The 26,510-nt window shown below is 39.3% G+C and overlaps 5 protein-coding genes and 3 non-coding genes across 8 annotated transcripts; all 8 read right to left on the bottom strand.

The window, feature by feature from the left end:
- Positions 1–26: 26 nt before the first annotated feature.
- Trnat-cgu lies at positions 27–98 on the bottom strand. Its single transcript has one exon. It is a non-coding gene; the product is annotated as a tRNA-Thr (tRNA).
- Positions 99–531: 433 nt separating this feature from the next.
- On the bottom strand, positions 532–603 carry Trnat-cgu. The gene has a single exon. It is a non-coding gene; the product is annotated as a tRNA-Thr (tRNA).
- A 360-nt stretch (positions 604–963) lies between these two features.
- On the bottom strand, positions 964–1,035 carry Trnat-cgu. Its single transcript has one exon. It is a non-coding gene; the product is annotated as a tRNA-Thr (tRNA).
- A 12,541-nt stretch (positions 1,036–13,576) lies between these two features.
- LOC6727268 (protein Turandot Z) lies at positions 13,577–14,186 on the bottom strand. Its single transcript, XM_002102621.4, has 2 exons — positions 14,089–14,186; positions 13,577–14,032 (listed from the first exon to the last, which is right to left on the bottom strand). Exons 1-2 carry the CDS (start codon positions 14,178–14,180, stop codon positions 13,609–13,611), a joined length of 516 nt encoding a protein of 171 aa, XP_002102657.2. The 5' UTR covers positions 14,181–14,186; the 3' UTR covers positions 13,577–13,608.
- Positions 14,187–17,332: 3,146 nt separating this feature from the next.
- LOC6727269 (protein Turandot B) lies at positions 17,333–17,935 on the bottom strand. Its single transcript, XM_002102622.4, has 2 exons — positions 17,825–17,935; positions 17,333–17,765 (listed from the first exon to the last, which is right to left on the bottom strand). Exons 1-2 carry the CDS (start codon positions 17,845–17,847, stop codon positions 17,369–17,371), a joined length of 420 nt encoding a protein of 139 aa, XP_002102658.1. The 5' UTR covers positions 17,848–17,935; the 3' UTR covers positions 17,333–17,368.
- Positions 17,936–18,200: 265 nt separating this feature from the next.
- LOC6727270 (protein Turandot C) lies at positions 18,201–18,830 on the bottom strand. Its single transcript, XM_002102623.4, has 2 exons — positions 18,746–18,830; positions 18,201–18,682 (listed from the first exon to the last, which is right to left on the bottom strand). Exons 1-2 carry the CDS (start codon positions 18,766–18,768, stop codon positions 18,316–18,318), a joined length of 390 nt encoding a protein of 129 aa, XP_002102659.1. The 5' UTR covers positions 18,769–18,830; the 3' UTR covers positions 18,201–18,315.
- A 2,258-nt stretch (positions 18,831–21,088) lies between these two features.
- LOC6727271 (protein Turandot A1) lies at positions 21,089–21,855 on the bottom strand. Its single transcript, XM_002102624.3, has 2 exons — positions 21,717–21,855; positions 21,089–21,630 (listed from the first exon to the last, which is right to left on the bottom strand). Exons 1-2 carry the CDS (start codon positions 21,737–21,739, stop codon positions 21,264–21,266), a joined length of 390 nt encoding a protein of 129 aa, XP_002102660.1. The 5' UTR covers positions 21,740–21,855; the 3' UTR covers positions 21,089–21,263.
- Positions 21,856–23,211: 1,356 nt separating this feature from the next.
- Positions 23,212–23,901, bottom strand: LOC6727272 (protein Turandot A2). The gene is made up of 2 exons (XM_002102625.4): positions 23,800–23,901; positions 23,212–23,728 (listed from the first exon to the last, which is right to left on the bottom strand). The coding sequence occupies exons 1-2, from the start codon at positions 23,820–23,822 to the stop codon at positions 23,362–23,364; spliced, it is 390 nt and encodes a 129-aa protein (XP_002102661.1). The 5' UTR covers positions 23,823–23,901; the 3' UTR covers positions 23,212–23,361.
- Positions 23,902–26,510: the final 2,609 nt, after the last annotated feature.

The raw sequence follows: 26,510 nt of genomic DNA on the forward strand, positions 1-26,510 counted from the left end.
AAACTAAAAGATATACTTATTAAGACTGCCTCCTGTGAGGGTTGAACTCACGGCCTTTGGTTTACGAGACCAACGCTCTACCACTGAGCTAAAGAGGCTACGCTGAGAGCGCCGCCAAATGACTTATACAAGCTAACGCCCAACTGAGAGTGGCGCAACATTTGATAACGCAAACAGGAGAGAAAGAGAAGGCTTGAGGGTTGTTAGAATTATTAGCAAGCAGATCGAGACACATTTTCAATTCTGTTTAAAAGAGTATATTCTTCAATTAATTTAAAGGTGAAATTACATCTACTAGTATTATTATTTCGCACGTTTACTTTATTTTACACCAATGTTTTACTGCAAATTTAACGATTTGCAGGGTTCACAAGGAAAGTTAGTCTTCGAATAATGTTTACAAACGAATAAGTCTAGTAACAAGATGTTTGTTTTGTTCTTGTACATGCGTATTTTTTTACGACAGCTTCAATTCAATGTGAACTGTTTTACAAAAAGTGTAATACAGAGCAAAAAATAGTGTTCTGAATCTGCCTCCTGTGAGGGTTGAACTCACGGCCTTTGGTTTACGAGACCAACGCTCTACCACTGAGCTAAAGAGGCGATGGGGTGATCGTTGCCAAATACGCTATCGGAAATAACACTGTGAGTTTTGCAAAGAGAGTGAGAATAAAAGCGGTTAGAATTATGAGCAGCTGACCAAGATCGTCTCTTTCATATTGTTTAATAAATTGTATTTAGCTTATATATCGCTTACTGTTTTTGCAGAAAGCGATCGTAACGATGAAAAAATGTAAAAAATTATATACAATTTTAGCTAAAATATTCTATATCCTTTCTTACCATTTTTCAAATATAAGTCTAGCTGAAACAAAGTTAGAAGGCCTATTTGTGTAGCACAAATAATTATATTTATCATTCGATTTAGACGTTACTATTACTGTAAAAAATAATATTTCTAATTGCCTCCTGTGAGGGTTGAACTCACGGCCTTTGGTTTACGAGACCAACGCTCTACCACTGAGCTAAAGAGGCTACGTTCTTGCCGCTGCCAAAAGGTACATTCGAAATCAACGCTGACAAAAACGAGAGGGAGCGGTAGAACAGAGAGGATGCGCACGCGCAATTAGAACATACTGAATTGTAAAATACTATGAATCTAAATTATACAATAATTCGCAAATATTCATAAAAAAAATAAAGTGGTAATACATAAGTTGTTCAACAAAATAATAGAATTTTCTTCTGCAAATAATTACTTAATTACTTGGATGTTATCTGCTTGGTACGTTAAGATAAGATACGCCTCTAATTATCTGACTATAATTGTTTTCAGCAAACGCACATATAAGGGCTATTAACTAATAGGCCACCTATTTTCTAATTGCAATATGCATTAGACAGTTAATATGTGACCATCCATCATTATGCCCGACCGACCACCACACGCTGTTTCTGTTTGCAGTGTCTCCTGGTGTTGACCAAGGCTCACAGTAACATCACTCATTGTCAGAAGGACATACACACATTCTGCATTATGTGTGTGCCACAAAGCGGAAATGCTTTGTGGCAGCTCCAAATGAAAGTATTTCCCTTTTTGCGGGCCCCAACATAAATTCAAATTTCTCCCGACCTCAGTGGACAAACTACAAGCCATTTTCTGTCGACCGGCCTTGGCTTTGTTTCAACTTGAGCAGCCAATGACAAATTCACTTGTCACACAACACAATTGCGGTGAGTGATGGCGCCTCAGTGGATGGGATAGCAGTGAAGAACGCTATCCAACAGATGTCTGCGATATGCGAGTGACAATTCTATTAGTAACAAATTGAACAGGCCAAGCCACAGCCACAAACAAGACGGAAGAACAAAATTCACGTAAGAAAGTATTATATTTTATTCTGTTTCTACCCATTTTCGAAAACGATCTTCTTAAGAAGAACTACTATCTCTTTCGTATATTAATTAAAAGTAATTTATATATTTTATACCTGCACTAAGTTTGACTGAGTATTAATGAGTATTATGTCTCAAATAAATAATGCATACACAATATAAGGAATGTATTTTTTGTAGTGTAAGTCAGAACTTGGGCAAGGTCAAAACAAGTGGCGGTGGGGCACGCAAACGAGCCATAAACACCCGGCATAACTAGAGGCCATAAAGGAGGGGTCCTGAAACACCATGTCGGTGTATAACCATCCTGGGCGTATACAATGATAAAATCGGAATATGGTACAGGTAATTCTCGGCCGGGGAACAATATATCACAGTGTCGATAAGGGCAGCTCCCTTTACGCGTTGGTTGATAAAAACTATTTATTTCATTTATTTTCGACTAGCTATAAGTCATGGTCTTTAACCCGCATAAACTTCCCTTGGAGCTCTACCCTCGCTGGCTAAGTGATTTACGCAACGGGTTTGGACAAATTAATTGCCACTAATCAAGTGATTTGAATTTTTCATGCAAGCTTCTCGTAAAAGGGGTACCCGTGTTCTTCCTCAACTTCCCATTAGGAGGCAGCATAAAACAATTTATGGTATTTTATAGCAACACTAATTGCACGCAAGTGCGAGCCTGATTAATTGCTGTCAAAACGGAAATTAGGAAGAGGACTGCCACATGTTTATTGATTTTCAGGTCGTCCAAACAGACTTAAGTGTATACATCTGTGATAAATGAAGCTAAGCAGAAGCGGGCAGAATTTATTACCAAACTCACAGCCAAAAACAGGCGAAAATTAAGGAAAATGGCCCGAGAAGCACGCCCAAAATCGTTGGGCCAAGAAGCTAATTTATCGCAAGCTGCCCGACGAGTTGTGACCTTTGGCATATGCTTTAAGAAATAACCCACCGCCCCCAACTACTATTGGCTGAAATGTTCAGATGGCTGTGGGTTTGCATCTTCATTTCGGGCTTGATTTTTTGAGATCTGGCCAAACTGTCGAAATTCCTCAAGCGGCAATACCCATTCCTGATTAAAATATTTGCGGTTTGTGAGCCAGTTACGATTGGTTAGGCAGGGTGTAGGCAAGGTCCTTGAATCAGTCAAGAGTTCGGCCTAATTTCACTATTTTTAAACCCCTATTAAATGCTTTAACTTCCAGATGGTTAAATTCAAATTAAACGCCTTTCAACAGCTAATATAATTTGGTAATGTATATTTATTTATGGCTGGCCGTTAATCCAATTGCTAAAATAATCAAAAGTCATCTGAAACAAATTAAACGCCCTCTCCGCAGGATGTCCCTGAAAAGAGATAGCATTACGGGCCAGAGCGGGATGGCCAGCTCACTTAATGAGGCACGAAAAACAATTTTACAAAAGCTGCGGAAACTGGACGAGCCAAATTACCATAAAGAATGCATGAAATTTGCAATTAATAGACCAGACTCTAGGGGCAAAGGAGGCGTAATTAATTGAAGAAAAAATAAACAAGAAGCGGAAATAAAACTAAGAGGCGGTGGTCGTTGTTTTTGGCCTTTGTGGTTCCTCTTCTGGTTGTGGCATTGGATCTGGCTCTAGATCTCTATTTTTCCCCAAAGTGCCAATCGCAGAACAAAGTCGCCTGCCACTCAGTCAGTCAGCTAGTCAATCAGTCAGCACGCTCTCCACATTCACACATATTTGAATAATGAAATTACCTGCGATGCTTTCAGTAGTTCTTGTCTTTTGTGTGGCGGAATAAAAATGAACAAAAAGCGCAAAACAAGCGACCAAAACACCAACACAGGACTTGAAGCGGCCGGCAGGACATGGTCGGTGTGTTATGGACGCGCCACAGGACCCACACTATCATCCACACCCACCACACCACCACACATCCCTCAGCCATTGTGGTTTTGCTTTGTGCCATCGAATAGCAATGGCTTTGTGCCTGTGTCAGTGAGTGTGCGATGGTGTAGGTGTGTGCGGCACTTGTAACATTTTAGTTTTTCAATGGATTACGGAACAAAGGGATGCTATGCTTCTCGCCAGCTCAATCTACAAACTAATTTCCTTTGATATACAGCTTTCATTTGTATCCTTCAAAAATGGCGAAAAATCGGCAAAACATGACACATATAATATAAATATAAATTTGCATGACAAATTATAAAAAATGTCAAAATAACGTCTTTGTGGGGTTGATTGTGTCTATATTTTAAAGTACTAACATAAGTTAAGTCAACTTAATATGTTGATAATGAATGCATTTATATCGTCAAGTGCATATTAAAATATCGCCACTAAATGTGGCTGTTTTATGCATTGTAAGAGGTTGTTTCTTAATAAAAGTATATAAGAATGTTATGTTTATGAATGACCTTAATCATTTTTCCACCCAACGCTTAACTCTGAGCTAAGAACGTAATTTCACTATATTTCCTTCAAAACTGTAATGGGTTTCATGGAAAATGCTTGCATGCGTAGAAATCCGAGCGGAAGGCTACATCTACCATGATAATGATGACGAGGTTAAGGCCAACATTTGCCATCCTACAGCAGCAGCAGTCGGAAAATTGCTACGCATACTGGCAGCGAACATAAATATTGGCAATAATGCTGAGGACCGTGCCAGGTCATATCGCCCGGCATTGTTATAACTAACCGAGCACACAGGACATGGACACAGAGTGCAGACCCACAGCCGCTGGCGATTCCCTGAGACGTCTCTGCTGCCGTTCTAATAAATTCGATTAGTTTCTCGTTCACGAGCACACACTCACGTATCGGACGTGAATTATTGATTCGTCCTTCGGCTCTCATAGCTTCATTAATAATTTCTCGATGGCATTTAAAAGAGGAGAAACTTTGCGACTGAAACAAGAGCCGCGGGCGGAAATTTTAATGAAAAAACCAAAGCGTAATCGACTTTAAGCCCGGCAAAATGCCATCGACAGCAGAGTTTTTGTTCCTTGGTTGGCAAAAGAATGAAATTCAATTGGAATAAATGGCAAGCGACAATGCGAAAAAAACCTCAAAAAGGCTGCAGCTTTTCCATACAAATAAAAGTAAGTAACAACAAAAATCGCAGTCTTTAACGAACGTGGAGAAAAACCGCCGGTCTAAATAAAATGGCTGTCAGGGGAAACGGAAGCGGAAATCAGTCGCATTTAAATTTGTCGAAAAGGAAAGAAGAGAAAACCAGAAAGGCAGCTAGCATTGGCAAGCCGAAGCTCATAAGTCCTTGCAGTAAATATTTATTAATAAAAAGCTATTGTGGATCAAAACACTATATGATCAAAGAAACAATGAACCTTTCATATCTTTTCTAATATTGTCAAATCATATTTTGCAGTTTCCTTTGGCAGCTTGTGATATAGATGCCCAATTTTATTTAGGTTAAAAATAAAATTTTAAGTTATCAAAGAACACTAAATTATATTATTATTCCTAGACATCTATATATCGACAAGACTCTTGATACTTATCAAGAATATACATCGTTTTTATGTTAGCAGCCATCTACTTCACTGCGTTGCCAACTTATGACTCAAATCAATATACCCTCGGCAAGGGTATACAAAGGGCACTGTTGTGTTAGCAGCCAGCAAATTAGCTTTGAGGGCCCAAAAAGGGGCATGACCGCTGTGGGCGGGGTAGCCTAACTGCCAATTGGCATGAAAACTCAGGAAAAATCAGAGCAAATTAAAGTGAGAAATCCAAACGAAGTCACGAAGCCATGAGAAGGCTTCTTCGCAAAATGAAAATCCAAGAAGCCAGAAACACAGGCACACCACCACTCACATAAAGAAGACAGGGGGATAAAATAAGAGACCGCAATCTCCTTGTGCTCTACAATTTATAACGTAAAACACATAAATTACGAATTTGTCACAAGAAATGTTTCTCTGTTAGCCGCTTTAACGGTATTTTGCAGCAGGCAAATGAATATAAATCACAGCGCCAAAAAAAAGTGAAGGCAAGCTTAAAAACACAGAACAAGTGAGAGTCTTATAAAGGGAATTATTAAGGCCGTCAACGGGGCGTATGAGTAATGTTGAGCCTCAGCTCTGCCTGCAAACGGAGGCATCGTGTAATCCCCTGGCTTATCAAAAGTAAACAACGTTCTAATGTTTAAAACTGAAAGTTGTTTAAACGAAAGCGAACTTATCGCTATAGGTGTTGAACAATCGTTGCGCTCAGCTATAAATATAATCAAATTGCTTTTTCACTGAATATATTTTTCAATTTCGTTTTAAATTCTATGAAATAAAACAGATATGCATATTCTACATCAACATCATAAGACCAGCTAGAAACTATCTGAAGCACCTGCCACCGACCGAGTTTCCGCACTCTAGTTTCAATTGCTCTTGCCCAACTTTTTGTATTTCGTTAAATTTACCATGCTGCTTAGGTCACTTGCGAAGCGAACTTTCCGCCTGAAGGACGCTGGAGAAAAGTCGACTGATTGCTCTAAAAAAATAGAAAAGAAGATGGGAAAAACAGAACAGAAAAGGGGCCTGCCATCATCTACAGATAAGTTCACTTGCTGACAATCAAATACCTGACCTCTGCGAAATATAGTATATACTTCCCGATTCCCTTTCTTGCTCTTAGAATCGAATCGCATTTGCAATTTTCCACACGTTGCACTCTCTGTGCTATCATATGTTCATACCACTGCTTACAAATAATGTCGCACTTGGATTCAGTAGATGATAATGTAATTAAAATGTCATTTGCCATGGCAAACAAGTGATATACATTCAATTATCGGCGAGTGAATTCGGTAATGGAATTTAAGCTACGTTCGAATTGAAATTCGATTATTTCTCGCAAATATTTAATTAAATTCATTCGTTTCTCACCGGATGAAATATTCCATCCGCAGTTATCAATGCCGCCAGCAAATGACTGCCGACGGTGAGGCAAATAAAAATGTATATATATACATATAAATTCAATCAGTTGACCGACCTTACACAGTGGCCAACGGTTAAATGAAGTATACGCCACGGTGGCCCAGCACAACAATGTAGACTGAAGCGAAAAATAAACAGAGAAAAGGCAACAATAAGCACTTTTAACTTTGATGTTTGATTTCGGAGCAATTTGCAAAGTCAAACAGACCCAAACGGCGCATTTCACCACCGACACCGATGGTCGGCCAACAACAGCCACAATATGTAGTACACAATATATATATATACATATAATACAGCAGCTCCATTTATTGACTTTTTCCAGTCCTCCAAAGTCCTGCGGGAAAGTTCCTTGCAGTAGTCGTCATAAAGCGCACGCAGTCAGGAGGTTGAAATTTATGAAATTTTAGGGACTCACGCAGACCAGGCCAAGGACCAATAAATCATTTAATGTGATCCCGCAGGACGGCAGGCGATTCAGGTAAAGGCTGAAACTGCGCAGGGCCCACCTGATGTTCACATCAACGTGTTCCGGCTGCCCTGGGAGGTTGGGCAAAAAAAATTAAATATATTTATATATATCAGGGAAATAAAGACCTGAAATTTCCGTCTGCCGGTGTGGTACTGCATCAATAATGATGTTTATGGGCTTATCAAAGTGAAATATATATTCGCACTCCAACTAAATTATTCAATTAGCAGTCGCCGGACGAGGCCAACGCTCCATTTCCATTTCCATAGTCAATCAATAAGTGGGAGCATCTGCTTATCGGGGCGGAGCAGTCGGGGTCACCAAGGAGTGACCTTCAAACATCCTTTCACACATTTTCCCTCGACGGGTGCGGTGCGCACAGCTCTGTGATATTTTTTAAATGCCTCGCATTAAGTATAAAAAATGTAATAGGTTTCCTTTATGGGTCGCACGCCTGGACGATGTTCAGGGTTTTCCCGCCGACGACAGAAAGTACATATATATTGTATATAAAAGGGGTTGCTCGAGGGACTGGGCGGGTTGATACAAATTTCAACATTTTTTATGACAGCATTCGAATCGATAAGCAGTTTGAAGCCTTTCAGATTTCAATTGTTTCGCTTCGCTTTATTGTCGCCGGCGAAATTTTTTATGATAACCAAATTCATTTCGGTGCCATCAAAAATGAATGAAATGGTTTCGAAGGGGGTAGAGTACTTTTCAGAGACAAGCCTCCATTATGGGCCGTAAAAGCTGGAAAAACACTGTGCAGAATGGGGGAAGAACGCAATTATTAGCTAGGCAAATGCATCCTGGCCCAAAGGAACCATAAAATGCCCAACCGAAAGCCGAAAACAAAACTTGCCCAATGGCCAGTTTCCGCCTGCCTGCTCTCGCCTCCATTTATTATAAACTTCATCTGCATATTTGGTTATTTTCATGACTTTTAAGTCGCCGTAGACCGCCTCCAAGTGGCCCGGCTCAAATAATTTATTAATGCACAAATGCCGCTGCCAACTTTTTAATTTTTATTATTATTGCAGGCGGTTGAAACCGCGCAAAACCAAAAGAGACATGCGGAAGGTCAGAACAGAAGGGGCGGAAGAAAACCAAAGAGGCTGAGAAAAATGGCTAAGTAATATTAAAAATCAAGATGGCAAAATGAATGAGGGCCCAAAAGAAGTTTGGATGTTCTGGGATGCCCTTTTATAAAATGTAGGAAAATACATCAATTAAAAAAAAAACTAATTAAAGATCTGCCAAATAAATTCGCTTTAATGGAGGAACTTTTTTTAGGGGTCGAAAAACTCGGCAAATAGTTTGTAAGCTGCCCAAAACTTGTTTTTCCCCCCTGAAAGGCAACATAGTAAAGCTCACTTCTCAGACTTTCCAAGAAGCTATTCGATTTTATCGATCAATAAAAATTGAAAGAATGCAAAGACGTCGCACAAAGGTATTCACTTCAAAGTTCCACGGAAAATGGTTTCTGCATCTTTCTCCTCGGTTGCGCAGTCAACATTATTCGCCATAAAATCGAGACATTAATCAGTGATGCCATTTGGGACTCCATTACGGGCAGCATTGGGACCAAATACCTTCACAATCGAGCACGAGGCTGTTAAATATCCAGTGAAATCGTCTAATTAATAGATATACTACCGTCCTGAGTTGCCGATCCGAAGGCGAAAAGGAGGAGAAAGTGAAAAGCGAGCTGGCCGAGACGGACTTGAGGTCCTTGCCTAATCCTCGGCTACTTATGGCCCGGCTTGAACGTCTTTCGGTTCGCTTTGGCTGGTTTTTAGGGCTTTGTGCTCCCTCAACACGGTTTTGTGGCCCAGGGCTCTTGAAATTAGCGCGTCCGCCGTCCAAGGACGAGTCCAGCCACCCCCTTGCCCCTAATCCCACCCAGCGGTCAGGCTGTCATATTGATTTTTCGCTTTTTGGCCAAACTCTGTGAGAACGGACCTGGCATCATAATTGAGGCCGCAATCTGCGTCGTGCTGCGCTAATTAATTTTTATTGGCTTTAAAGAAAATATTTCAAACCATTTCTTCAGGCAACTCAATGTGTTCGCTGTCCTCTTACAAATTTAAATTTATTAGAGGTGAACTGAAAGTTTTGTTCAAAGCCAGAGATTTACTCTGACTCTTTCCCTCTTGGAAAGACAGCGAAATGTAAAATTGGATTTCGTTCATATCCTTTCCATTTTGGCAACGTGTCAAGGACAAGTTAAATTTGTAGAATTTCACTCGACGGCCGAAAAGAAACCTTAAAACTTAGAGGCAACTTTTCCAGCAACTTTATAGTTAGATTAAAAGCATTTCCCAACAGAATGGGAAACTTTCTCCTCCGTCTGGCTGTATCTATATACAATTGTAGGTGGATGAGTATTTGTGTGCTTTATTCCTGTGTGTGGTAAACAGCCAGAAAGTCGATTTGGTTGGCAGACAAAATGGAAGTGGTGACTAGATGAAACAAACCACTGCCGCCGGCAATAAAAATCTATTACATTTTGCGAGACACAACTTTGATTTTACGAACTGTCAAGCTACACAGATACACAGATACCCAGATAGTCACGAAAGGACCTAGATTCGCACACATCTCATACATATTTATGTATCTGAGTGCCGCTGCGGGTAAAGTGAAATAAAAATCGACGCTTCAAACTTTTCTGACGAGCTCAAAGCATATGCATTGCTTTTATGGCGCATCGCCAAAGGACATGATGGATGCTCATCTTCCTGAGGTATTCCATGTATAATGTAATAAACATTAGGCACTCCATGCCAGGTTAAATTCGCTCCAAACATCAAAGGCGAAAAGTTGATGGGAAATTTGGTATTTCAAAAACACTTGCGTGCCTAAGTGGGTATAAATATTATTCGGTAATGGAAGTCAAAATGCTCTGATTAAATATTTTTGGAGTAGTTTTAGCCAAAGCGGCTTTAGACTTACATATATTTATGTATATCCATGTTTCAAGCATACATTTACATAAGTCCTCGTGCAGAGGTCAAGAGTCAGCTCTTCCAATTCATTTGGGTTGGGAGGAGCTCTTGAAAATCTATTTTCCTTTTGTTAAATGGCTAAAGAGGCATTGCGATGACTGAAATTTTGAAAAATGAACAACAAAGTTGGTGGAAAATATACAAAGTCGCTGATGGAAAAAATGAAGTTAAAACTTCGACGTTGTGGGAATAATTTGTAGAGCGCTTGCTGGGATCATGGATGAAAAAGAAAAGTTTTTAATTTGTTCATCATGCCGACAAACTGAATTATCATTCAACGCGCTGGCGGTGCTGATATCGGATTATCCTCATAATGGCCAGGAATTCAATCCAACTTGTGTTTCTTTTTAATGCCATCATGTGCAGAGAGCGCAAAATCACATGAATGGCGCAACTTTTCGCGGCGTTTATGTAAAATTTTGAGTTAATTAGTTTGATTTCATGCTTCAAGTGCCGAGCACCCACTACGGATTGCCAATTCCATTTGCCAACTCATTAAAACTTGGCCAAGTTCGCTGGCTCCCCAGTTGCGCAATGATGCCTCGGCAAATTGCAAACGCTTTCTGTGGGGACTTTCCCAAATGAATGTCAAAACAGAAAGCATATCTGAATTGGGACCTGTGAGTTGTCCCTGGGGCTCATCTTATCAACACAAATTGACTGGCAAAGTCCTTTGCTGGCGAGCAGAAGTTATCAATTAGTTCCGCCAAGGCTTAATAAACCGTGCCATTCTAATTAAAAAGTCGAAAAGTTTAATGTTTTTTGGGTAGAAGGTTAAACTATAAATAAATATCTTAGAAATACATAATTTCTTGTCTTAAACTGAGATAGATTTCATTTAATTACTGTTCACTGCAGCTGCAATTTGAATTCCGGAACATGAGGGAAATTAAAACATGATGGACGACAAGCTGAATGTGAGGTTTTTCTCATTTAGCAAGGTTGCGAAATGAACGCGCATGAAAAACTTAACAACTGAATCAAGTGGAGAACTACATGACAGCAATGTAAATGCGATATGTAACATGTAATTTCATTGCGCCGACCATGACAATGGAGGATGGTGACGGCGATGATGACGATGTGCTGGTGATGATGGTGGTGGTGCTGACAAGGATGCGGATAATTGTAAAATACCAACCGTAACAAACGAGGATGCCCGTGTCAATGTCAATGTACAGAGCACTGAATTCACAATACTCGGCCACCGACATGTGGCTCTGATTAGTGCGGTTCAGCGACATCAGCAATCAATTTTAATGCATGTCAGCGCCCAGGATGCGTGTGAGTGTGTGTGTGAGTGAGTGAGCAAGGACACGGCCGTAATTATGAGCCCATCAACGCAGTAGTGGCCTGCTGGCTGTTAATAATTCTCGATTTCCCGATGCCGACAGACTCGAGGAGCCTAAGCCTGGGAGGATGCCAGAGGAGGTCCTGCGTCTCCGTTCCATTCCATTTCATCAACGGCCCCAATCGCCGCCTGGGAACAATTTGAGCGAAACTTGGCTGGCATCCGAGGACTGAGCTCAGCTCCCCTGAGCTGACAATAAATATTTTCGCTGTGCTGACAGGCTGAAAATCAATACATACTTTTAGGACAACACTCTCGCAGATACACACAAAACTTGGGTATACATTCTCATTCGGCACTGCAAGCGCTGTGAAAACCGAAATACCCAACGAATTGCATCCACTCAACAGCAAACAAACTGTGCACAAGTGAAATAAATTTAATTGCGTCACAAGGACACAGACAACGGTAGCCGCAAATTCTAAATGAATAAGTCCAGAATGGCCATACGTTTTGGATGGTCACCAAATGGAGCGGCAGCCAGAGGTTGTTGAATGCAGATAATACACAGGCATTTGAATAATTTGCTAAATTAGGAAGAACTGGAAGAATTTAAGGCACCTACGACTGCAGTTCTTGTTTCACTGAATTTGGATTCAGTAAAAGAATTTGCTCTAATTACTTAGCTAGAAGCGAAGGACTTGTATCTGAAAAATACTTTAAAGTTGCCTCTCTCCTTTGTTACTTTGCAAATAAAGTGCTAATCAATTTCGACTGAGGGTTGGCTTATCATCGTAGAAAGCTTTACAAATGAAGTAAAATACATGCAAAATTCCCAGAAAAGTCAGTTTACCTAAAGAGCTCCTATATTTCGGTTATTGAAAAATAAATCAATTGGACTCTAGAGAATCTCACCTGAGTGCTATCCCAACTGTCACTCTGCCACTTCCTTCATTCGGACTTTTAGCCCCCAAAATACCCAACTCAATTTTCAATCTAATACGACAAAATTTAAAAAAAAAAAAAAAACTGGGTGAGGAGAGGCGAACTAAAGGGTCCTGGAATGGAGGCGAACGAAACCAAAAGTAATTTCGCCAACACCAAATCTGTGGCATATTACACAGGACACAGGCGAAAGCTGCCAAGAGAAATCTGATCCACTTAGTTGCCAAGAGAAAGCAATAAATTCTTATGAAAACAGTTGAGGAGCGGCGACACGTCCCTGTACAAAATGAATTGAACTTTTGGTCAACGTGGAAATTGCACTAATATCTGGCCCAACAACCAACCCACTGAACAGATGAGCCCCAAGTTCTGGCCTTAGGAGGAAACCAGTTCCCATGCCTTTTCAATATTTATGAGTGGGGACGCGAGGAAACTTTGCAGGGGGGAAAAGTGGTGAAGCCCAAAATCAAATAAGCTCGACCTATAGGCTCTGAATGAAAACAAAGTGCAAAGAAGTCGGCCTTTTTATGTGTGAAGTCCCGCAAGGACACTTAGACCACACAGAGCTCATAAATTTCGGGCCAAATTCTAGCTGGTTGCTGGAAAGCTTTAAGACAGCAAGTGCAATGGAAAAAACTAAAACACAGGTTGAGGCTAGTCGGACATACACATGGGAAAAAGACAAAGCTAAAAGATGTTTTTCATATAAGTAAATCGTGTATGTTTCAGCATGAGTTGATAGTTTTGAACACCTTATAAATGTAAAAAACATTTAGATATTAGACCATCTATTGATGAATATCGAAACTGAAAGAGGATTTGCAAATCTGCAATATAACAATAGAATTCTATATGGCTTACAGCTTTAAGAAGCCCAAGCTAATGTCAGATTTATTTATAATAAAGTATTTAAGTAATTTAGACTTCATATTATATTGGTATACAAAACCAAAAAAATCCACATGGTATATAAATTATTTATATATTTAAATCCATTCGAGGTAATTGGATATATTAAATTTTCTTGTATTTTACTTTTCAGTGCTGCTTCATTTTACCCATAAGATAGTCGTATATGCCCCGAACTAAGACTTTTGTGGAGCTCTTAACCAAGTTCTCAGCATCTTTCTTCACATTGTCAGGAACGGCATCAGCGGCCTTCTTTATTGCTCCTAAAATACCCCAAACTCCTCCTTGGGCTGGCACTCCATCGATGACCATAGTCTTCCTTTTAAAATCATTGACTTGTGAATTCAATTGAGCCTCTCTCAACACATTCGATCCCCCCTGGCCCTTGTATTTATCATAAATTCCGATGACTTCATAAGCAATATCCACCTGAGTGTTGGCATCCGCAGATTGCTGACTTCGAATCTGAAGTTGCTGGAGCCGGTTGCGATCTGCATCCAGCATTCTAGCACTTCCGTTTCCTGTGAGGCAGAAGAGCACTGCCAGGACGAAGCTGAAATTTGAGCCAAATTATTACTTTTTGTGAATTCAATATTAAACTTCACTTACCTTAGGCGGATGGCAAAATACATCTTCACTTGAGCTTTTATGGTGAACTGATAAATCCAGACATGGAAAAGTTTTCTTTTATAAGCAGCCATGAAAAGCGGAGCTATCTGCAGTTATTGTGCAGGGATTCTGGGAACTCTCTGCAACTGATAAGTTTACTTCTTTCTTTACTGACATATTGCAAAGTGCATGGGATTGAGTACTCATCATGGAATTGATAACATTAAAATTGATAACATTACATTATTTTAATTCTTGGAAGGAATCAACAACAGTGCTTTCTTATCGGTTGTTGTGTTAACACTTTTATTTTAACAGACAGAGTTCACATTGATCCACAATAATTTAATAACTAAAGCTATGATATACATATCTTACTTATAATTTAAGCTAAATCGCATTTGAAAGTATAGTATGTTTCTTTTTCCTGTGCACTCCTGGCTTTGCCAAGGACCTTTGCAGCCTGTAATTGAAATTCAGTGTTTGCGTCACGACACAAAACTTAAACAAAACAAGAGACAAAAAGTCAGCGGCAAGCCGAGTTGGCAGCCCACGAGAAGGACATTAAATTAAGTCTCCTGCCAGGATGATCAAAGTTTCCCAACCGCACTGTTGCGCTACCTTGAGTTTGCATATGTGTGTTTTTGCCCTTTACATGCGCTTAAGGAGGAGCCCATTGTTGGTGTAATAAAATGGTGAAGGGCAAAGCCAAAACAGTAAGTCGACATGCAAAAAGGATACACGTTATAAAAAGCGCATAAACTTTGCCGAAAGTGACAAACAAAGAGGCCCACCTACATACACTGAAATCATGGGGGCATTCGCAGTGCGGAATGGGGATGCCAAACAAAAGGTAGGCGAAATTGAAGTCGACTTGATGGGCTGTAAATGGCAAACTTTTCTTTTCGCTTTTCCGGCCTCCGTATTTTTATCCGCACAGGTGCTAAAACTTTATCACAATATGCGTGTGGCAAGGGAACCTCTCGAAAGGAGTCGAAGATAGGACAATTTAGGGAAGGAAGCGTGCCGAAGTATCTATCCGTATTCACTGTAGCCCCAACGTTGTGCCTTATCTTTGCATTTGAATTAGACTCCTGCTCATAAACAAACGAAATTGAATTTTCTCCGACAGCAGTTTTGCTCGGGTGGGGAAAACAGTTTTTGTTGCTTTTGCTTAGTTGTACCCATATTTAAGTTAATGGAATGGTCCTTCCTGGAATCCAAACGAGATACGACCTCTTAGTTAAGGAAAGTTTTAAAACATATATTCAAAAAAAACATCGTTTCTATTCATGTTGAATAGAAATTACAAAAATGCTTAACTCGTTATTCCTCCTTCCTACATTCAGTGGGCTAAATGATTTTTCCTCCATTCCATTCAATCCCATGTAGTGGCTTTCAGCCAAAAACTGCAAAAGTGTCGTTATTTCTTTAAATTTCTTTCAAGCCGAGAAAGTTGGAAGCACTTAGTAGCCAAGCCTTTAAGGCCACGCCAAAAGTTTCGCCCATGTTCCTGGCTTGCTGGCAGTGGGTAACATGTTTTGGGCCATGTAAATAGTTGAGGGTCATGCCATTGAGCAGGGGAATGCTGAGAGGATATCCTAGCCGCGCCCATCAGCAGGATGCGTATCCTGTTTTGGCAGTCGACATCGCAGCAGCTTGTGTGCGAGTGCCTGCAGGATATTTCATATTGAAGAGCAGAGCTCAGCTCGGCTCGGCTTGGCTCAGTTCGATTCGGGTTTAGCTGGCTGTCTGCAGGGGAAAAACACTTGACAAGGCAAAAATGCAGATTTTATTTTGTGTGCCACGTTGTCACATGATAATCAGGGCGATATAGGCGATAATGTAAGAGCCTACACATGACAACAGGATACAGCCGAGAACCCTTGTAAGCACGTCTTAGCAAAGGGCGCAGGCAGAAAAAAGGACATCCTACGCAGCAGGATGGCTTTTTGCTGCCCATGGCTGAATTCCACATAAGACATTATTAGGAAGTCTGTCTGCTGGTGTTGGGGTCTTGACTTCTAATCCATTCCTGGCTAACTGCGATGCAAGGCTGAAAAGTTGCTGGGTAACATATACTTTCGTATTTTCCACCGTACGAGCTTTATTTGCATGTTGTGCTTTTACTCCTAGTGACCCAGTTGTTTAGCTGGCCAAAAAGTGCTCGTCAGTGCGGTTAAGTCCACCGGATTCCAACTGGTCGAGGGAAAAACTGCACAAAATTTACAGCATTCAGCAACATAAATTTGTCATTTTACATATTTTAGGCAACTTAAAACATATCATTTTGTAACATTATAATTTCAAAAGTTTCAGCTATAAAATCAAACTATTTGAGCTATTTATACCACTGTAATTGAAGCATGTGTTCACTGCAGTTGACACTTCGATAAGCAGGTGTTAGCCTCGATGTGTTTAGCAGTTGTTATTCAATTTAATTTTGTGCTCCGAGCCCCGGATCCTGATAATGTGTTTGTGTTGGTCTGTGTATGTTGGCTCTCGGGCTAGCATTTAATTAAACAAATTGCCAGCAGCAGCAGCGTTGACGAGTTCAGTAAACAGGATGGGAAGGAGGATGGGGGAAGGATCAACTTTACGACACATTCAGAAGTCAAATGCCACAGCTGATGGCGTTGATGAAGAGGGCACACACTAGTCCTCCCTCACCCACAAGGATGTCCTGTGGCAGCCGGAGACGCCCACACTACGTGGAAGGTCCCTGTCAGACGCTTTCGACACTTGCATGTTAATTACTTTCCACATGCCTTGTTTCGACCAGACAATCAAAAACTTTCGTCGGCCGAAAACGAGTTTGTGTAGAATACCGGAAAAAGTCTTTTACCCACAAATAATAATTGCAATCGCTTTCTCGAACAAGATTCTTCCATAGTCCAGTTTTGTTTGGGTGTTGATTGAATTCAAAACAAACTTTGGTCAGATTGAATGAACAAAGTTCGCCTTGCTCCTTGTCTGAATTTTTAAATCAACATCTTACGATATAATCTGAGTGCATATTTTTTACAAGGTTATGTGTAAAATGCTCAACAGAAGATATGAATATGCACTTTATGGAAATTTTCTCTCTGATAATAATCATGTAATCATGCACAGGTGTATGTTTACGATTTCCATTACGTTGGATGAGTATTAACTAATTCACCTTCTGGGATTAAAATACAAAAACGCTAACACTTTAATGTTTATGCAATCCATAAATTCACTTTCAGTGGGGAATTTATTTATTATTTATTATATTAGAAGAAAGCTGTCCACGATTTCAATGGTTTCGTTCTGTGGTGGTGGCTGGAAACCAGCTAGTGAATAGGCTTGCAAGACTTGCACCGAGTTCGGTAAAGAATCCAGTTGCCACGCTCTTTGCAGCCGGAGACAGAGTCTTCTTAAAGATCTTCCTAGCACCACCTTGACTGGGTACTCCATCGACCATGATTCCTTCCGTATGTCTACTTATGAATCTGTCAATTCTCGCCCTTTCATCTGGTCTCAAACTAGGAGCCATGCGATTGTATATGGTAAGTAGTTCCTGGATTCTGTGGATTTTGGTATTGTCGTCCAAGGAGGTTCGCATAATTTCAGCAACCCTACGACTGTCACGTTGACGTTCTTGATTGGAATATGCCGAGCATAGAGTTCCAATCAGGAGCAGTGCGAAACAGCTGAAAATTTAGTTAGAAATAATTAGTTCAATTCTAATAAAATACGCAACGCCACTTACATCAAAGCAGTTTTAAAATTCATTTTGTAAGGACTTTATGGAATGCAAGTGCAAGCCGAACTGACAATCCTGAAGCCAAGAATCACAATTTATAGACACCGATGGCTTCCATCTTCTCAACGAGCCAATCACTTTTAAAAATAAGATTTATTCTCAGTAAATTGTTTTAATCTTTATATGGATTTTCTTGTATTCTCGGAATCATGACCTTCATTACGCAGCATATACTGCAAGCGAGTTCATCCACTGCAAACAACAAATTTATTGTGTGTTGAGTTGAAGTGCGTTATCGAAAAAATCGATTGCACCAATATTTTTAGAACTTTGAATGCAAAATTCAAAATGGCGAAAAGGAAATAACAAAAAAACTACACAATTTTTAGAATCATCTTCTCAAAGTGATGATTATGCAACTGGAATATTTTATTTGGGCTTGAGCTTACAACATTTTAATCTATTGTTTCTCAAAATCCATTAGTCCTGGATGGTGATTATCCAGTGAAGAGTCTGGAAAGGCTACCACCGAGCTCTTCAAAGAATCCAATTGCAAGGCCTTGTGCAACTGGAGATAGGATTTTTCCGACGTACTTGGTCTTTCGGCCCCCCTGACTCGGAACTCCATCGATTAGAATTTCATCCGTATGCTCCTTAATGGATCTTTCAATACGCTCCCTATCTTCAGGGGACAACGAGGGAGCCAGGCGCCTAAAGATGTCAAGCAGCTCTTGGGTTCGATTGATCTTCGATTCGTCGTCCTTGGAGGTTTGAAGAATTTCTGCAACCCTAAGGCTGTCCGATTCCCTTTCCTCATCAGAATAGCCCAAGCAGAAAGGACTAATCAGGAGCAGGGCAAAGCACCTAGTTAGTTGCCCAAGAAATGTTATTAAGTTTTAAGTATTTTTTAAAGTAAGCAATACTTACAGTAGAGAAATGGAGGCATTCATTTTGTTAATAACCCGAGTAAAACACTGGTTCAAGACGAACTGATACTTTGGCAGCCCAGCGGATGAATTTATAGGCCAGCGAAAGGTAAAATTTATGATGAAATGCCGCATTTAGAAAAATGAACTTATCAGCAAATGAGCAGCACACTGCATTGCAACCAATATTTTTTTTTAAACATTTCTTGAGAATTTTCACTATCAACATTGATTACAAAATAAAACAAATTACTAAGCAACATTTAAAAAATTCCCGAATATACGTAAATGTTTGTTAATTATCGATCTAAAATTACAACTTTCTCAGAATTAAAGACTGTCAATGCTGATAAGAAAATCATTTGTATTTTAGTAATCTTAAACATATTTGAGATTATATAATATTCCTTTAAATAAAAATTGATAACTGAAAATAAATATTGACACATTTCGCGGAATTTCATGTTATCACAAAGCGTCCGCTGAGCATTACAACAATAACAAAAATACATAGTACTCTTAGTAAAAATTATTTATTTGAATAAAATCATAAGAAAGACAAGAGGAAGCGCTATTGAATAAAATCAAAGCATTTTTCAAAAATGAGGTTGTGACAGATTTGGGCGGTATGTGGGCGCTGATCAAGACAATCAATGAGAAATTTGCAGAAAAATTAAAATTACCAAGACGAAGTCCCAACCCCTATAAAAAAGTGTTAAAGAAAATTTAAACTATTTGTGGATTCTAGTCTTCTGAAACAAACTTACGCAAAGCTCCCTAGAATCCTATCTCTAGAGCGGAACATTGTTTTACAATTAAAGGAACCTTAAGTTTTTTAATTTCATTAAAAAAGTTACAGTTTAAATTAAATATGTAGTTACTATTTATTTTATTGGCTGAAACAACATTGAAGAAAAGTATTGCCAAGATCACACCATTATTATCCTACTTAGGGACTACAGGACAAAATGTGGACAACTCAAGAGATTGTATGTTCTATCGTAACGAATGTCAATCATTTACACTTATTTGAAATTGTTTAAACCGTTAGTAGCTGCTTTCATAGTGCGATCGATTGGTGATAATGTGTATGTAAGAGGCCCAACCCATACCAACACCACTACATAGTTTGCAATAATATATTATTATAATATATATATTATATATACATATATAGTAACGTAATTATGCCTTCCTCACAATTCACTTATACAAAAGACCCACCGCGGTGGTCCCGATGATTCCTCGTTAAATAAATAAACAATTCTCGATATCCATCCACTCAAGCCGTAACCAAAACCCAGCCACTGGGCAGGCACATAGCCACGTAGTGCATAAGAATTCTTTTTCCATATGTATGCATACTGGACTCCTCCACAAACTAAAATCCTGCCTCCCAAGCCCCCATTTTACCCTCCTTAAATCCTACACTGAGGAAAGAGCTTTCCAAGTCAGATGCGGAAGTGCAATAAGCCTACCCAGACTGATCAGAGCTGGAGTTCCGCAAGGCAGCGTACTCGGACCAATCCTCTACACCCTTTACACCGCAGACCTTCCCATTATCCCTTCCAGGAACCTGAAGATAGCCACATATGCAGACGACACTGCTTTCCTTGCCACATCATCCAACCCACGAGAAGCCTCCGAAATCATACAAAGGCACATGGACGCGCTTAGCATATGGAATATCGTAGTGAACGCGGAAAAGTCAACACAAACAACATTCTCACTACGAAGAGGAGAGTGCCCACCGGTCACGCTGAACGGAACCAACATTCCCAACGTGCCCGCACCCAAGTATCCTGGTGTACAAGGCAATTCTCAAGCCAATCTGGACCTACGGGATTCAGATGTGGGGCACGGCAAGCCACTCGAATCACCAGATAATACAGATGTTCCACAACAGGTGCTTGAGAATCGCCTGTAATGCGCATCCTTACCATGAGAACACTGCAATACATGGAGAACTTGGAATCCCATCAGTCTCAGAAGAAATCTCCAGACTCAGCAAGAGATTCCTTAAAAGGCTTAGGAACCACCTCGCCGTAAACTTATTGGACAACATCCAAACCAGCAGACGACTAAAGAGGAGACATCCACTTGACCTACCACAACAATAACAAATAAATTTAAATTAAAATTTCCCTTAAGTTAAGTCACCCGCCAAACCATTTAATTATTGACGCACGCTACAAAAACAAAAAAAAAAAAAAAAAATTAAGCATAAGCATGAAGCGCAGATCAAGTAATCAACCCACTAACCCAGTACATCTAAGATTTTCTCACACCAATTATTTCAGTTTAAAGCCGACATTCAATCAATAAAAACGCCAAGCGGATTCAATCGGAGATTTTATTTATTTCGGCGTTGATCTTAGTTCATTATATATATTTGAAATTATTAATGAAAAGTTGTATAAAAAACATTAAAGTGGCAATAATTAGATGACAATATTTAATTGGCTTTCTTATATGTCTTGTTGCTGTTTTCTTTCCTTCACACAAATAATAAATCAATATTAACCAGTGAATAATTGAGCAATCTTGGAACCCAATTCTTCAAAGAATCCAACTGCAAGACCCTTCGCAGCTGGAGATACAATCTTTCCAATGATCTTCGCCTTTCGACCTCCCTGAATCGGAACTCCATCGATTACAATGGCATCCGTATGCTCGTTGACGAACTTATCGATATTCTCCCGATCCTCAAGGCTCAAACTGGGATATAAACGTCTATAGATGTCCAGTAGTTCCTGGGTGCTGTTGATTTTGGAGTCATCGTCCTGGGCGTTTTGGATAATTTCACCAATTCTACGGCTGTCAGCTTCACGATCTTCGTCGGAATAGCCCATGCATAGAGGACTAATCAGCAGCAGTGCAAAGCACCTAGTTTAGAATTAAAAATAGTGTTAGCTTAATAATGTAACAAAATATAAATTACTAAAGTAAAACTCGAATTCGCTCCTACTTACATAAGAGCCGTTGAAGAATTCATTTTGGTTATGACTTTTGGGACGCTGAGGCAAACCGGAATGATTTCCCAGCAGCCTGGTAGCTGAATTTATAGCTCAGCGAAAGGTGATGTGAAAGCTGTTATTCCTAGAATACTAAAACGATCCGTAAATTCCATAGAATTGCATATTTTTTTATTTAAAAAGTTCACTGGAATTTTCATTATTATACCTGATTAGCAAATCAATAAATTATTTTGTGCAAAAACAACATTGCGTTAAACTGCATTAACCGATAAGGCTAAGCTTACATATCAATCTTAGTCTAAGCTTATTTAATTATTCTCGAACTGTAATTTCGAAATATGCTAGTAATCAAAATTAGATACCTGTTCCTCATCCATTTGGTATTTGGTTTTAATATAAACCCTTTTAACTGATGGGTGCAAGCTGTAAGTGTATTACTTCACAAACAGCCTAACATGTTTCTTTCCACAACATAAATATTAATTTTATTTACAAATTTATTTTAGCCCTAAGTCTTAACAATCCACTTACTTTTACATATATATATTTGTAAACATATTTGAGATTATCTAATATTCTTTTGAATAAAAGTTGATAATTCAAAATAAATACTGACACGTTTCGGAATTTCATGTTATCACAAAGAAACCACTGAACATTACAACTACAGAAAAAATACATTTTAATCTTAGTAAAAATTATTTATTTTAAGAAAATCATAACAAAGACAAAGGGAAGCGCTATTGAATAAATTCTAAGCATTTTTCAAAAATGAGGTTGTGACAGATTTGGGCGGTGAGAAATGTGCAAGACAATTAAAATTACGAAATATGTTTTTTTATGGTTATTAGATAGGGTTCGGAGCGTTCTGAAAAAACACTTGCACAAGATAGATTTGGCTATTAATCTTATTTAAGAATATATCTACATTATAGGGTCGGAAACGCTTCCTTTTCTAAGAGTAATGGTTTTAACTTCATTTGGCAACAAAGGCAAAAATATGAAATGTAAGAAAAATTATTGTCAAGTTTTAACATATATTTACTGCCAAGAAGAAGTCTCAACCCCTGTTCCACTTTGTAGACGTTGCAATAAAAAAGTGTTAAAAAAAATGTAAACTAAGTGTGGAATCTTTTCTTCTGAATCAAACCTACGCGTGGGTCTCTGGAATCCTTTCTCTAGAGCGGAACATTGTTGTACAATCAAAGGGAACTTCAGTTTTTTAATTTTATAAAAACAAAGTTACAGTTTAAATTAAATATATAGTTACTAATTATTTTTTTGGCTGAAACAAAATTGAATAAAAGTGTTGCCAAGATCATCCTACTCAGGGGTATATGACAAAATGTGGGCAACTCAAGAGATTGTATATATGTTCTAGAGTAACGAACTTCCTGAAATTGTCTAAAACTTTCGTAACTGCTTCATAATGCGATCGATTGGTAATAATGTGTATGTAACATGCCCAACCCATACGAACAACACTACATAATGTGCATTAATATTTTATTTGAAATTATGAATTAAAAGTTGTATACAAAACATTTAAGTGGAAAATAATTACATGTCAATATTGAATTGACTTTGTATGTATGTCACTTTGTTGTTTTCTTTCTTTTACACAAATATTAAATCAATATTAACCAGTGAATAATTGAGCAATCTTGGAACCCAGTTCTTCAAAGAATCCAACTGCAAGACCCTTCGCAGCTGGAGATACAATCTTTCCAATGATCTTCGCCTTTCGACCTCCCTGAATCGGAACTCCATCGATTACAATGGCATCCGTATGCTCGTTGACGAACTTATCGATATTCTCCCGATCCTCAAGGCTTAAACTGGGATATAAACGTCTATAGATGTCAAGTAGTTCCTGGGTGCTGTTGATTTTGGCGTCATCGTCCTGGGCGTTTTGGATAATTTCAGCAATTCTACGGCTGTCAGCTTCACGATCTTCGTCGGAATAGCCCATGCATAGAGGACTAATCAGCAGCAGTGCAAAGCACCTAGTTTAGAATTAAAAATAGTGTTAGTTTAATAATGCAACAAAGTAAAACTCGAATTCGCTATTACTTACATAAGAGAAGTTGAAGAATTCATTTTGGTAACGACTTTTGGGAACGCTGAGGCAAACCAGAATGATTCCTCACTAGCGTGGTAGCTGAATTTATAGCTCAGCGAAAGGTGATGTGAATTCTGATATTCCTAGAAAACTGAATATACTAACCATTGGAAGACGATCCGCAAATTCCACAGAATTGCATATTTTTTATTTAAAAAGTTCGCTAGAATTTTCATTATTATACCTGATTAGCAAATCAATAAATTTGTAAAAACAACAGAAGCACTGCGTTAAACGGCGATAACTGATAAGGCTAAGTCATGTTTTTCCTAATCTCGTGTGTGACTCTTGCTAATATAATTTATTCTCGAATTTTACCTTCGAATTATGCTCGTATTCAAATATAGAAATTTTGGGCCGAAAAGGTTTAAATTGTTTTGAAAATAAAGTTATCTGTTTCGCTTTGATTTGGTATAACCACTTTTAACTGATAAGTGCTGTAAAATGTATTACTTCACAATCAGCTTACTGTGTTTGACAACATAAATACTACTTTTATTTACAAATTAAGATTAAAGAAGCCACTTAATTTTATATTTCCATTTAAATGCTTCTCCCTCACATGGATAGACCGTGGACCAAATGAGACGAGTCAGACCATTTGTTTTAAGTATCGCCAAGGCTAATTGAAACATTTAAAGCCAAACAAGTGTGAGCAGATACCAGGGGTATATGTGCTGCGAATAAGTAGACACTCTTGCAGGATCTGGTGGCAATCGCAATGATAATACATTTTTAACAGACTCCCGACCGTTGTCAGCACTTGTGACCTGGAATTACGCAATCAGCTCGCAGGATGACAAGGACACACAGCAAGATGTTTTGTGCTGGTATGCGACAGCAATCTACATTTAGCAAGGTGTTACAATTTCCACCGACTGCCTAAATCGTGGGTATTTTGGGGGGCGGATGGGTCGAGACCGGGTTAAGTCCCCCAACCCTGCTGCCCTCGGAAGGGTGTACTGCTGGTGCTAATTGCCTAAATCTTTCCCACATGGCCCACACAAGCTGCCAATTTGTAGGCCGACTCTTTAATTAGCTGCCTAACAGCCTGTCGACTTATTAATGAAAGCGGCAACTGCAGGCTCGAGTTTACCCCTTGGAATTTGAGTCACAATCGATGAAAAGGTTGTACTTAGGTGTATGATTCAAGGATAAAGTGCAGTGCATTTTTAAGCAATTCCCCTATAAAATCCCCTTCTATTACATAAAACAGCGAAAGCGCGTGGCATGAATAAATTAGAGCGATTTCGGGCTACATTTCTTCCACAAGATTTATTACAGAACAAAACTCCCCATGCTGATGCTGATGATGATGATTATGTCCCTCCCTATTCCCTTCGATTTTCCGATTTTCTTTTGGCACCAAAGATTGTTGCATATCAAATGGCGCCTAAGTGCTGGGCGTGCGCCGCCAAACAAATCAAATCAGAATTCGGCTTTTTACGGCCCCGACTCCATTTATTTAAATTCAATTTTATATTAGCGGCACTCACTTGCGCCTTTATTACCGCTGGAATGGCTTACAAAGTGGATTTGGAGGCGCCTATAAAAGCGGGCCAAAGAAAAAGTATAAGCCCTAAACGAGGCGCCTTCGAACTGAGGATTTGAGAGCATGTCCCGGGGGCTTCAGCCATTCATTCAGCTCAGGCATCCAAGCAGCTGACTTGGAATTAAATGGCGTCCTTACAAATTTGTTGCACATGCCACTCCTGTTCAATTGCGTCACTCGTCCTCGCCATCAGCCAACTGACATCATTGCCTGCCGAATGCTCAAAAAAAAAAATACTAATAAACTGTCCTTGGTGTGTTCCAAAAAAAAACTAAGTGCAGGAGAGCTCTCACCAAAAGCTGTGTTCGAGTGCCTTTTTGTGCCCTTTTTAATTGGCAAGTGTCCACTAAAAGCAGCCTTACCACGGCTCCTGTCAATCCAAGCGTCCATATATGCAACTAGTTCGCATTATAACTAAAGTTTTTAGGCATCCAATAAATAATTTAAATCATTTGATATTCCAAGCGTTTACTGCACTTTGATGAGAGAAAATTAAATTAATTGCATTTCGTCAAAGTTTTTGCGCAGCGAATAACGTTTAATTAAACGGCACTCAAAGGATAATTTTTTTAGACATTTTCAGGATTTAAACAAATGGACTTTGGAAAGGGTCATTTGGCAAAGCTTTTCGCCTGAGCGGTAAATCATAGCAAAGAACAAAAAATGGTAGAACAAATTCCTTTGTGAAAAATATGGCCACTGCCATATGAAACTACACATCTGTAAGTAAAGCCAGGCATTTACATTCTTTGAAGTAAGCTGTTTCACATGGAAAATGCATGGCATATGCTTGACCAACGGCAACAGTTTTCCACTCTTTTTTTTTTTTGCTTTTGGTATTTCGCTTTCATCGCTCGTTGCCTGAGACTCCATCCCGTAAATTGAATGGACGGAGGAGAATGGCTAACTGCTCGAAAATGTATTTACATTTATGCACAATGTGAAATACTTTCGAGGTCCTCTTGACCCTGGAATGCCCTGGCTCCGGGCATAACCTTCACATGTGTATGTCTTACTCTGCATTATTAAAATTATTTAGCCTAAGAGTCGGCCATGACAAGCAAGCCTTGTCAGCATTTCCATACGCATTGGGATAATAAAACCAGCCCAAAGG

Source organism: Drosophila simulans, chromosome 3R (genome assembly GCF_016746395.2).
Source record: "Drosophila simulans strain w501 chromosome 3R, Prin_Dsim_3.1, whole genome shotgun sequence".
Classification (NCBI taxonomy): Eukaryota; Metazoa; Arthropoda; class Insecta; order Diptera; family Drosophilidae; genus Drosophila; species Drosophila simulans.